Genomic DNA, 13,323 nt, shown 5'->3' on the forward strand with positions numbered 1-13,323 from the left:
TGCAGTATATGTACGGTAGTTAAGGGAGAAGTAACTACAGGTAGGGCTATAAAAAAGGGTGGTTATAATTATAATTATCCTTTAAAGCTGTATACAGAAGTAGCTAACTTGCTATGCAGATGTCTTGTGAATATAAAAGAATAAGAGTTGAATAGGCATACAGAATATACACATATACATCTGTGCAGTATATGTACAAAAGTTATGGGAGAAGTATGTACAGGTAGGGCTATAAAAAAGGGGTGGTTATAATTATCCTTAAGGCTATATACTGAAGAATTAACTTGCAATACAGATGTCTAGTGAATATACAAACAATAGAAGTTAAATAGGTATTCAGAATATACACACACACATACATACATACATACATACATACATACATATATACACCTATACATGCACACCTAAACTCAAGTGTGGATGTAAGCATATACATATATACACACATATGCAAGACTGGCTGTGTAAATAGATCCAACAGTAGAGAATATGTACAGCTATGGAACCAGATGTGCAGTTAAAAATCAAATACGTTATGTCTCACTCACCAGCATGGTACCCTGTGAGGGTCAGATACATGTGTAGTCCTGCCTGTGTTCATTAGGTCGAGCTGTGCAGAGGGCTTCTAACTCTGGCACATGAGAAACTGGCCCATGATGCCCCAAGGCTGCTCTATGATGACACTCTCTTCTGCCACCTGGTGGATGAAGTGCTGCAGTTTGAGAAGGAGCTGCGCTCTACACATGCCTACCCCAGCACCTACCCTGGAGCCCTGCACATACTGCTGGAGGAGAACGTGTTTCAGAAGTGGCTCAGTGTGGAGAGAAAGAGTGAGTCCTCGGAAAGCCAGGCTTAATTGTACTGGAGTAATTGGAGTATAAAAAAAAAAAAAAAGAGTAACTGAACGTGTGTTGGTATTTAGTGGCACTGGAGAAGGTGGACGCCATGTTGTCTACAGAGGGGGCCTGGAGCTCTCAGTACAAAGACATCACTGATATGGATGAACTGAAAGCACCAGACTGTGCAGAGACCTTTATGACTTTACTGCTGGTCATCACAGGTACAAGCCATTTATTTTTATTTACGTTATTGTGTTAAATATTATTGTTGTATTTAGGACAGCACGGTGGTGTAGTGGTTAGCACGGTCGCCTCACAGCAAGAAGGTTCTGGGTTCGAGCCCAGCGGCCGGCGAGGGCTTTTCTGTGTGGAGTTTGCATGTTCTCCCCGTGTCTGTGTGGATTTCCTCCGGGTGCTCTGGTTTCCCACATGCAGTTAGGTTAATATGGGACAGCCTTGAGCGAGGCACCTAACTCTCAACTGCTCCCTGGGCGCTGTTAGCATGGCTGCCCACTGCTCTAGGTATGTGTGTATGCTCATTGCTCACGTGTGTGTGTGTTCACTGCTTCAGATGGGTTAAATGCAGAGAGGAATTTCACAAGTGTGTGGTGAATAAAATTGTTGTTGTTCTAAAACCTCAAATAACAATTTATTCTGGTTTTAGGATGCTTTATCATTGAGGAATAAATTAAAATACACGTTAGTGCACCTTTGATTACAGTTTTCTGCCATGCAGAAATAAAGGCCCCTTCCAAAAAAATTCTGCGTAGAACCTTTCTAATAGGTAAATCCAGTATCGTAGGGTTCTACGCAGAACTGTTAAGTATAGCCATGAAACAAACTAAAGAATACTTTGTACTAGTTGGAGCCTTTTTCTAACACGATGCTGTTTTCCTCATGCTATGTATTAATTGTTTATTAAATAATTTATCTTTTATGTCGTGCATGCTTTTATTTGGCTATGTAAAGCACACTAAAGTATCTCTGTGTATCAAATAATACACAAACCTCATCTTGCCTTGTACAGTAGCACAAAATAATCTGAAGTGATATTAATGCCACTGCTTTAATTCTCATGCGTATACTATTTTATTTTTTGTGCTGCCTACACTTAATCTCTAAACCAAGCACACGTTCATTCATCTTCAGTAACTGTGGTCAGGACCTGGAGTACTGGAAGTGGGAATTCACCCTGGATGGGATGCTTGTCCATATAGGGGTATATTGTTTTTTATTCTATGCACATTCACTGGATATGAGCAGTTGCGTGCTCTGATTGGCTACTCTATTACGAGGCTATCAGCTCATAATACCGTGAATAGAGAGAAACAAAATGGCGGAGCGTGTTGCTGAACTAACCGAGGATGAAATAAAAACTCGCAAACAAAGCACCAGAAAGTACAAAAAAAGCAACAAAATATGGAATAAAAGTATTTGATGGTAAGAACGTATATTTTATTGGTTTTGTTTTTCAAGAATTATTATTATAGCATTTTTCACAAGTTGCTCCTGTTATTTCGCTGGCTTGTTTACATTCTATGCAGAAGTGATTTTGTCAGACGTGTTGTATAAAGTTTTTATTTATCGAATTTGCAAAAAATAAAAATGCTCTGTTTCTCAAAATCCAGTGAATGTGGATAGAATAAAACAGTTATTCCACTCAGTCTCGTCGTACATGGCTTTATAGCCAACTCGGTGCTACGCACTTCATCGGCTATCAGCTCATGTACGACTCGATTTCGTGGAATAACTATTTAATATAGCTTTAGCCTATGGGCATGTTTTTGGGAGGCCGGATAAAACTGGAGAACCCAGAGGAAACCCATGCAGATGCGGAGAACATGCAAAACTCTGCACTGACAGAAACCTGAGCTCAGGATCTACCTGGGGACCCTGAAGCTGTGAGGCAGCAACACTACCAGCCCTGCCATCATGACACCCTAAAACAAGAAATATATATATATATATATATATATATATATATATATATATATATATATATATATATATATATATAACTTTAAACATAAATATTGCTTTAAGGGCTATTAATCAAATAGTCTAGGTACCTGTATGTCTGTCTCATTATCTGTTCCTGTTTCATCATTAGGTTCTCACGCACACCCCACCTTTCTCCATTTTGGAAATGATACTGATATTTTAGTGGATTGGATCAGGAAACTCTGATCCAAGCTTGTCATGCCAGAATCAGTACATCAGTTTCTCTAACTCCTATGCATCTGTCTTTTTCAGATCGATATCGTTCCTTGCCATGCCCTCGAGCTCAGCTCAGCTTTCTGGCACTACAAAGAGAACTGGTCGATGATTTCCGCATCCGTCTCACTCAAGTGATGAAGGAAGAGTCCCGACAGCCATTGGGTGCCCGTTATTGTGCCATCCTGAATGCTGCCAACTATATATCTACAGTTCTGAGCGATTGGGCTGACAATGTGGTTAGTGTTTCTCATACCCGTTTTTGAAAAACGGAAAAAGACTCTGTAATGGAATAAGAAATTGGAATGTAAAATGGTTTAATTTCTGTTGCTTTCTCAGTTCTTCCTGCAGTTGCAGCAGGCAGCCGTGTCGGTCGGAGATGAGGTGCTGGGGCCTCTCGGGGCCACGGAGAGTGGGCGCCTGGCCTCCCTGGAGGGCTCCCTGTTTGAAGGGTTGCTTGCACTACTTGAGAGACTGAGAGGAGACATGTTAGGCCGTCTGCTGGATGCAGTTATGAGAGATGTGAAGGAGAAAGCCCAGCCTTATTGCAGGGACAGGTACTGTACAGCATACAGCTAGAACATGAGCAGAGGGGCTTTGGCTGAATATGAATAAATTATGTAATAAATAATCATTGAAAACCAAATCACATGTAGTGACCATTAAAACCATTTTGCACTGCGCTGCCCCCATTTACTACAAAAAGTATTATTAATATTCACTGAAACTCTTTCTTTCTTTCATAATGCTGATTCAGTTTTGTTGTGTTGTCACACCTTAGATTTGATTGTGAAATGTGAATGATTGACTAACTTGTTTGTATTACTATTGAGAGATCATCGCTATATCTAACTGTGGAGGCCTGAGAGTGCACAAAGTGATGACTGCCAAGTCTCTATATATAAATATCGAGCAGATATCCCAAGATGTATCGTGTGTGTGTGTGTTGCAGGTGGATTTCTTTGCCGTCGCAGTGTGACCAGGCTACCATGTCACTGTCCAGCTCTGCATGTCCCATGCTGCTGTGCCTGACTGATCACCTGTTCCAGCTGCAGCAGCTGCTATGCCTGCCTCTGTTCCAGATGTTCTGGCAGGGCCTGGCTGAAAGGCTTGACCTCTTCCTCTATCAGGATGTCAGTTTCACTCTGCAGCATCTCAGAATCTATATCAGCATGCTTTTTACGAACAGTTTAATGGCATAGGTCTGATTTATCTCGCATGCAAAAATTACAAATTTGGCCCCTGTTAGAGTCTGGGGCTTGTGACCAGTAGCACTCTGATAAAGAGGAGAAAGTGATTCTGGCTTTAGGATCATTTGGGGATGGCGACGACAGCTTTTTTTTTAACTCTGTGTACTTTTGGTTTTTTTTTTTCTCTCCAATAACTGTATCATAAAGTGTCAGAACGAATTAATTACGTTATGAAATTATTTAATTCAGGAAGTGTGTGTGTGTGTGGTCTAGGCGTGTGGTTTGCTGAAGTAGCAGCTATAAGCTTCCCTTGCTTCCCAGCAACGTCTGACATGCCGGCAATACAAAAGACACCTGAAAATTATGGGTTTCTGCTCCTGCTATGGTTTTCCTGCTACGGGCAGTGGAGCAGAACTTTAAAGACACACATTTGTTTCTAATAGAGTCTACTTTCACTTCAAACTCATGAGCACAAAGAGGCTTTGAGTTCTGCGTTGTCTTTCCCAGTAAAATGGAAGAGCTGCCGGTTATTAAGGAGTGGTCACACCACACTTTTACTTCGCTGTATACTTACTGTTGCCCGGCACATATCTGAACAGCACTTAGCCATTTTGTCCTCTGACATCAACTAGAATTTCTGTAATAATAATCTGGGGTTTTTTTCCCTCTCTGTCTCTCTGCTTGCAAGGTTTTTCTTGTTAGCAATACTGGTACCTCTGCTATATCAGCCTTATAACTGAACTAAAGAAAACTTTCAAATACCAGCCATATCTTAGAATTTGGAGTAAAAGGAAATTGTGTAAATTTCATGCTTGGCCAAGCTATTCCTCAAAACCTTCTGATGTAAAATATACTTAAGAATTTCTCATCTCATCTCATTATCTGTAGCCGCTTTATCCTGTTCTACAGGGTTGCAGGCAAGCTGGAGCCTATCCCAGCTGACTACGGGCGAAAGGCGGGGTACACCCTGGACAAGTCGCCAGGTCATCACAGGGCTGACACATAGACACAGACAACCATTCACACTCACATTCACACCTACGGTCAATTTAGAGTCACCAGTTAACCTAACCTGCATGTCTTTGGACTGTGGGGGAAACCAGAGCACCCGGAGGAAACCCACGCGGACACGGGGAGAACATGCAAACTCCACACAGAAAGGCCCTCGCCGGCCACGGGGCTTGAACCCGGACCTTCTTGCTGTGAGGCGACAGTGCTAACCACTACACCACCGTGCCGCCCACTACTTAAGAATTTATTTTATTTTTATTTTTTTGTCAAACTCTGACGCTGGAGGGCCTTGTGCATTGTATACCGTAGCAAAATAGTGCAGAAACTGTTATTTCCTCTTAAGAGTATACTTGTTTCTCTGTTCATAGGTGATCCTGTACAACCACTTCAATGAAGGTGGTGCTACACAGCTCCAGTTTGACATGACGAGAAATTTGTTTCCATTATTTGGACACTACTGCAAGAGACCTGAGAACTTCTTCAAACAGTGAGTGTGGCGTAACATGTAGGGGGGAATCACATTCTCTTTAATGAGAAGGAATGAGCACAGCGTTTTCAGAGTGCCTTTATAATTCAGGCAAAGAAGCCAATTTATTTAGTTATGTTTAAAATGTCAGTGGTCCAGTTTAGTTTGTATTAAAATAAACAAAGCCAGCTGTTTTACTGAAGACTCCTTACAAAAATAATCTCTTGCTGCCAGCGTGAAGGAGGCCTGCATCATCCTGAACCTGAAGGTCGGACCAGCTCTGTTGCTGTGTGACGTGCTGAAGCAGGAGGAGGAACCAGAAGAGGGAGAGGCTGCTCTGAGACCCCAGCAGCCCACGCCTGAGTCAGCTCTGAATGAGTTGGGAGTGTATAAACTGGCCCCAAGTGATGCACAGATCCTCCTGAATCTGCGCTCTGCCTGGCTTAACCACTGAGGGATGAATTCTGACTAAATCAGCATCACTGACCCGTCAGCGCTAAGACACACATCTGGGTAAACATCTTTCTTACATGCACTCTACTTCTGACGGTGCAGAATTCACATAAACTACAGTATGAAATGAAGCAGTTCTAATATGAATGGGGTGGCGCAGTGTTTGACAGAATGCTCCACCTTGATTGCATCTTTCCACCCAGTCTAATTATTAAAAAACTGGATATTTTGAGATTGCTGTTTTAAGCAATCCAAATAACCTGTAATCTGTATAGCTGTGTAATCAGAGTGTCTTTTGAAACGCTAATAAATTCAGTTGTTGTGAACAACTTCCTGTTTATTTGGCATTAGAAGCAGAACATTAAATTTCAGGGTATATTATGTGAGATTATTTTTAAAAGGAATACTCCAGAATTTTTTAAATGATATAAATGGTGGGCGGCACAGTGGTGTAGTGGTTAGCGCTGTCGCCTCACAGCAAGAAGGTCCTGGGTTCGAGCCCCGGGGCTGGCGAGGGCCTTTCTGTGCGGAGTTTGCATGTTCTCCCCGTGTCCGCGTGGGTTTCCTCTGGGTGCTCCGGTTTCCCCCACAGTCCAAAGACATGCAGGTTAGGTTAACTGGTGACTCTAAATTGACCGTAGGTGTGAATGTGAGTGTGAATGGTTGTGTCTATGTGTCAGCCCTGTGATGACCTGGCGACTTGTCCAGGGTGTACCCCGCCTTTCGCCCATAGTCAGCTGGGATAGGCTCCAGCTTGCCTGCAACCCTGTAGAAGGATAAAGCGGCTACAGATAATGAGATGAGATGAGATATAAATGGTGACCACATACAAAAATTTTGATGCCCCCCCCAGTGTAGGGAAATGTATTGAATATCTCTGATAAATCACACACATGCTACTGATCCAGTCGATGGAGACAGGGTTCCTACGCGTTTTCCATTTCAGAATTCTATACTTTTTCCATACTCAAATTCCCAGACTCCACAGTCCATTTTTCAGACCATATTTGACACCAGAGAACAAATAGCTAGATGTTTATTATTTGAATAAATGATTTTAAAAGCCAACTGTTAATATGTATGTTACATTGTGAGTATGTAAGCTAGTATGTTGTCAAATAATTGCCAGGAGTAAGCAAGTAATTGCTGATGATGTATTCTTTCACAGGGCCCAAAATTTCTAGCGGCTCCCTGTGGCATGGTACTGTCGCTCATACAGATCTATTAAAACCAAACCCAGACAAGTTTAATGCACAGCATTTTATTCAAGCTGCAATGTTAAAATAATGCAGTGTTCTTCTGTTTTTGCCGTGTAAATTTGAAATTTGAACATAGAACCGGGAATAAAATGTAAAATCGTTGGTCACAGAAAGTTTGGAACACTCCCCCTTTGTCTTTTTAGGTCTGTCCTTCTGTCAGAAGCATATACACACACCATCACTCAAGTACACACACACACGTACGTCAACCCTCAGAGAATTAAAAGTGGTAGGTCAGACTGTGGGATGCAGTTGTGTCCTTTTAGGGGGGGTCTGGGGGCATGCTCTCTCTGAAATTTTTGAGGAAGAAAAAAAAACTGTAAAATGGTGCATTCTGGGCGGCACGGTGGTGTAGTGGTTAGCGCTGTCGCCTCACAGCAAGAAGGTCCGGGTTCGAGCCCCGGGGCCGGCGAGGGCCTTTCTGTGTGGAGTTTGCATGTTCTCCCCGTGTCCGCGTGGGTTTCCTCCAGGTGCTCCGGTTTCCCCCACAGTCCAAAGACATGCAGGTTAGGTTAACTGGTGACTCTAAACTGACCGTAGGTGTGAATGTGAGTGTGTAAATGGTTGTCTGTGTCTATGTGTCAGCCCTGTGATGACCTGGCGACTTGTCCAGGGTGTACCCCGCCTTTCGCCCGTAGTCAGCTGAGATAGGCTCCAGCTTGCCTGCGACCCTGTAGAAGGATAAAGCGGCTAGAGATAATGAGATGAGATGAGATGGTGCATTCTCCTGCATTCCGAGTGCCATATTTGAAGAAAATTGATTGATTGGGAAGTCAGACTAACATACTTTACAAAATGCTTCTCACTGTGATGCTTTGATGCTGGATGATCCAACATCCAAGTTGCCTTGAACTTGTCGTAGCAGATCCCTTTTCTTTGGATAATTCATTATTCATGATCACCGAAGTGTTTTTTTTCTTTTTTTTTTTTTCTTCAACAAACACTGGCACAGTTTGTTGTAATATGTGACCTCATTGCCAATTGGCTAGAACCATAACGAGAACCAACAGAATGGCACAATAGAGCGATACGATTTAGATTCAACAGCCATTATCGCACCGTTCCATTGGCTCTCGGCTTCACTTAATATAACTGTTTGATGCTATATACTTATATCCCATGTGCTGAAAACAGCTGAAGCGAGATCAGAAGAGCAAATTCAGTAGTGTTCACAGATTATTTTGTAATGCGGTAGTTTTTAGAACTAAAAGCAGTCGATGATATTCACTGGTCAAAATCGGTAGACTACTGCGTGAATCTGTAGAGTTGGCAAGTATGTAAGCAATGGAAACACAGAGGAAGCCAGTTGCATCCTGCTGCAAAGACTGGTGGAGTGACAGAGACATCCATACACACATGTTCAAGTATGAAAATAAAGCATGGTCATAAGATAGATATCAGGATAAGAAGTCTTGTGCGAGTGCACCACACACAAATAAGTAAGGGCAACTGTGTTCTCACACACATCTGTTCTAACCCACACACACACACACACACGCACACACACACACAGAGCGAGAGAGAAAGCAAATGCATTGTCATGCAGATATACGCTTGTGTTCAAAATAATAGCAGTCCAACACGACTAACCAGATCAATCACTGGTTTTGGTGGAAATTATATTACTACATGGCAAATAATTTACCAGTAGGTGTAGTAGAGTCATAGAAAACCAACAGACCCAACATTCATGATATGCATGCTCCTGAGTCTGTGTAATCGAATAATTAAGTGAAAGGGACGTGTTCAAAATAATAGCAGTGTGGAGTTTAATTAGTGAGATCATTCATTCTGTGAAAAAACAGATGTCAGTCAGGTGGCCCTAATTTAAGGATGAAGCCAGCACATGTTGTACATCCATTTCTCTCTGAAAACCTGAGAAACATGGGTCATTCCAGACATTGTTCAGAAGAACAGCGTGCTTTGATTAAAACGTTGATTGGAGAGGTAAACCGTATACTGTAAAGAAGTGCAGAAAATGATGGGTTGCTCAGCTAAAATGATCTCCAGTGCTTTAAAATGGACAGCAAAGCCAGAGAGACGTGGAAGAAAACAGAAGACTACCATTCGAATGGATCGAAGAATAGCCAGAATGGCAAAGACTCAGCCAATGATCAGCTCCAGGGTGATCAAAGACGGTCTGAAGTTACCTGTGAGTACTGTGACAATTAGAAGATGCCTGTGTGAAGCTAATCTATCGGCAAGAAGCCCCCGCAAAGTTCCAGTGTTTAAAAAAAAAAAAAAGACGTGCTGAAGAGGATACAATTTGCCAAAGAACACATCGATTGGCCTAAAGAGAAATGGAAAAACATTTTGTGGACTGATGAAAGTAAAATTGTTCTTTTTGGGTCCAAGAGCCACAGACAGTTTTTCAGACGACCCCCAAACACTGAATTCAAGCCACAGTACACTCTGAAGACAGTGAAGCATGGTGGTGCAAGCATCATGATATGGGAATGTTTCTCTTACTATGGTGTTGGGCCCATTTATCGCATACCAGGGATCATGGATCAGTTTGCATATATCAAAATACTTGAAGAGGTCATGTTGCCTTATGCTGAAGAGGAAATGCCCTTGAAATGGGTGTTTCAACAAGACAACGACCCCAAACACACCAGTAAGCGAGCAGCATCAGGGTTCAAGACCAACAAAATGAAAGTTATGGAGTGGCCAGCCCAATCCCCGGACCTTAATCCGATAGAAAAGTTGTGGGGTGATATCAAAAATGCTGTTTCTGAGGCAAAACCAAGAAATGCAGAGGAATTGTGGAATGTTGTCAAATCATCCTGGGCTGGAATACCTGTTCACAGGTGCCAGAAGTTCTCAGAAACCGTTGTTATACAACTAAATATTAGTTTAGTGCTTCACAGGAATACTAAATCCTTAAGATTTTTTTCAGTTTATACAGTAAATATTTGGAGTTTGTAATGAAAAATGCAGACACTGCTATTTTTTTGAACAGCCCAATGTTCATTTTTCTTCATTTTCTGTAAAGTAATTAAAATATTGATACATTTTTCTTCATGTTTTGATGTAGAATATAATGTGCATTGTTCCCAATGCATGGAAATAAAAACTATTATAAGGATTTTGAGCTTTACTCACGTTTTTAAACACACTGCTATTATTTTGAACACAACTGTACAAATACACAGAGACACACACGATATTTGCTATGGTTCACACCTGGGGGTGGCCCCACAACACCAGCAAAACTTGCCAGCAATCAGAAAACTTGCAATTACCCATTTGTATTGTTGCAATGTGCGTTTTTTGTTTTTTTGCTAACGTCAGATCGTTCACTGATGACAGATGCTACAGAAATCACCTCAGACGTACCATACCTCAGACGTATCATACCTCAGACATGTCTTGCCTCGCTTAAATTCAATGACCTCAAACTCACACTGGTTTGAACATTTTGGCTTAATTTTATATTAAAAAAACAAAGTAGGGGCAGTAGTCTGGAAACAGAAGTATTTTTCCATACTTTATTTTCCTTTTTCCATACTTATCCAGACCTGGAAATGACTAAAGTCAAAGTCCATACTTTTCCATACTGCGTAGCAACCATGTGGAGATTAGTTTGAAAAACACTGGAGTATTCCTTTAAGACAGCTGCCTCTTTGGTGTTTTTGAGATGTTGTAGTCAGTTAAGAAGAGAGAAAAGCCAGCCGATAAGTGCTCTGTCCTCCAAAGTAGCTCCTGATGCAGGGTTAAAGCAGCGCTCGAGGTCACACAAGATCTGAGCACTTGGTTCAAAAGGTACCTGCCAAACACACAAAGACGCTTGTCAGGGCAAAGGCACACACTGCTGAGTCCAGTAACATGTGAGGTTCTCTGGTAGTACAGTATGTAGAAGATCCTGATGCTGCCTACCTTTGGTATAGGATTTGCTTTTAAATCAGGCTTCAGCAGATTTCTTATCTCAGTACAGATATTCCTGGTTTTCTCCAGCAGCATCTTGTAACAGAAACAACCACAAGCATGTTACTGACTGCAAACAAAAAGGGGCTGTCACACTTTAGTCTGATGCATTTTCCCATATTTGGCTAAGGAAGTGTTCTGTATTTTAACACTGGAGTCAGCTGGTACGAGTTATTCCTCCAAAATGTTCCAAAGAACAACAGTCATGAGCCAATCAACACATGAATCTTGAATAAAAGTTGTGTAGGTGTTTTAAAAGCTGATATTAACTAATGCCATCTGGAGGCCTCACCCACTTCCTCCATCTCACATTTGAGTTCATTAATGTGAAATTAAAGTGTGTGTTTGACTTAGACAATTAGTTAATCAGTTAACCGTATATGTCTCATCTCATCTCGTTATCTGTAGCTGCTTTATCCTGTTCTACAGGGTCGCAGGCAAGCTGGAGCCTATCCCATTACGGGTGAGAGGCGGGGTACACCCTGGACAAGTCACCAGGTCATCACAGGGCTGACACATAGACACAGACAACCATTCACACTCACATTCACACCTACGGTCAATTTAGAGTCACCAGTTAACCTAACCTGCATGTCTTTGGACTGTGGGGGAAACCAGAGCACCCGGAGGAAACCTACGCGGACACGGGGAGAACATGCAAACTCCGCACAGAAAGGCCCTCGCCGGCCACGGGGCTCGAACCCGGACCTTCTTGCTGTGAGGCGACAGCGCTAACCACTACACCACCATGCCGCCCTACTGCATATGTTAGGTGTCAAAATTTCAGGCAAAAGAACATAAGGGCAAAAACTGACCAAAAAAAATAAGATTAAACAGTGGAGAATGTCAGCCATTTCTTGGTTTCGACAACAAACGCAAGTAATTTGTGAAAGGAATATATCAAATGTGTTCTGTATGTTTTTGGGGCTGGTAGGTCTGTGACCGTTTAAGCCAGGTTTCTTAAATCTTATCCACAAATCAGATCTGTGTGCAGGTTTCCACACAAGGCAAGGAGAAGCCATACATGGTTCCTATTTGAATAGGAAGAATGGTGTGGTAAATGTGCTTATTAAGAACATATTGCATGGCTGGAATGAGGTTATTTACCTGTTGCTGTGTGCTGGCTTTAACAGGGGTCCTGCTCCCATGCTCACTCTCCTTTATAGAGCTGCCAGAAGTGGTCATGCTGGGTGCAGAAGATGCAAAAACATTCAAATCCACCTCAGCCTTCACACACGCTGAGATAAGCTGGCCATGGAGAGCTTTCAAACTGCAAGTGGGGAAAGAGAGCATGGGAAAGTAGACAATACTATAATACTGAAAACTTGGAATGGATGGTTTTAAAGGGATAGTTCGGGATTTTTGACATGAATCTGTATGGCATCCCCATCAATAGTGTCGTGCAAACACACTGACTTACCCCTGACAGCATCCTGTGAGTCCAGTTCTTGTCCAGTTTTGGTCCAGACGAAAGTAGTCCGGCAAGTTTGTTGGGGTCACGAAAGTAAAACGTTTTTCGTCTCAAAACAGTATGTGTTCAAAAGTGATATATTTGCATCACAAAACTGTTGCCAAATAAAAAGTCAGACCTCGAAATCGCTTGGCACTATTTTCTCTCCCGCGGTATCACTGCGCGCTGTCATGTTGACATCTGCGCAGGAATCAACACCTTTCCCATTGTTTGGCAGTGATTAGGAGTTCAGATCAGCGGCGCTAACAAGCTAATTTGAGAGCAAGAACAGCGACAAATTTATCACCTTCTATAACCTATACAATAATATATTTGTGAAAATGGTGCGCACTTGCGACTATCCAGGCTGTAGCAACAAAGATGTGGCTGAATCTCCGCACACATTTCACCGTCGTAGTCAGACCTGTTGTCGCTAACTTTGCTAGCAGTAAACAATGTAGTGATGTGTCGATCGCGAACGATCCGGTTCAAAGAGCCGGCTCTTTGAAGT

The 13,323-nt window shown here is 42.2% G+C and overlaps 2 protein-coding genes across 3 annotated transcripts in view; one reads left to right on the top strand and one right to left on the bottom strand.

Moving 5' to 3' along the window:
* Positions 1 to 13,323, top strand: part of rint1 (RAD50 interactor 1) — a 30,454-nt gene that overhangs the window by 11,377 nt on the left and 5,754 nt on the right. Inside the window, exons 7-13 of one of the 2 annotated variants that reach the window (XR_009651012.1) lie at positions 608 to 833; positions 926 to 1,063; positions 3,096 to 3,295; positions 3,396 to 3,613; positions 4,009 to 4,189; positions 5,626 to 5,744; positions 5,958 to 6,236. Coding sequence is in view for 1 of the 2 variants with exons in the window: in XM_060903237.1 (XP_060759220.1) it covers positions 608 to 833; positions 926 to 1,063; positions 3,096 to 3,295; positions 3,396 to 3,613; positions 4,009 to 4,189; positions 5,626 to 5,744; positions 5,958 to 6,177 (1,302 nt within the window). In the remaining variant the exon portion in view is untranslated. Of the gene's footprint in view, positions 1 to 607; positions 834 to 925; positions 1,064 to 3,095; positions 3,296 to 3,395; positions 3,614 to 4,008; positions 4,190 to 5,625; positions 5,745 to 5,957; positions 6,506 to 13,323 lie in introns of those variants that run through there. The other variant, XM_060903237.1, reaches the window with a different exon arrangement.
* Positions 10,913 to 13,323, bottom strand: part of cfap54 (cilia and flagella associated protein 54) — a 69,702-nt gene continuing 67,291 nt past the window's right edge. The window contains exons 67-69 of the mRNA XM_060903236.1: positions 12,470 to 12,632; positions 11,315 to 11,398; positions 10,913 to 11,204 (exon numbers count right to left, since the gene is read on the bottom strand). Coding sequence (XP_060759219.1) covers positions 11,085 to 11,204; positions 11,315 to 11,398; positions 12,470 to 12,632 — 367 coding nt within the window. The 3' untranslated portion in view covers positions 10,913 to 11,084. The remainder of the gene's footprint in view (positions 11,205 to 11,314; positions 11,399 to 12,469; positions 12,633 to 13,323) is intronic.

Source organism: Neoarius graeffei, chromosome 21 (assembly GCF_027579695.1).
Source record: "Neoarius graeffei isolate fNeoGra1 chromosome 21, fNeoGra1.pri, whole genome shotgun sequence".
Lineage (NCBI taxonomy): Eukaryota > Metazoa > Chordata > Actinopteri > Siluriformes > Ariidae > Neoarius > Neoarius graeffei.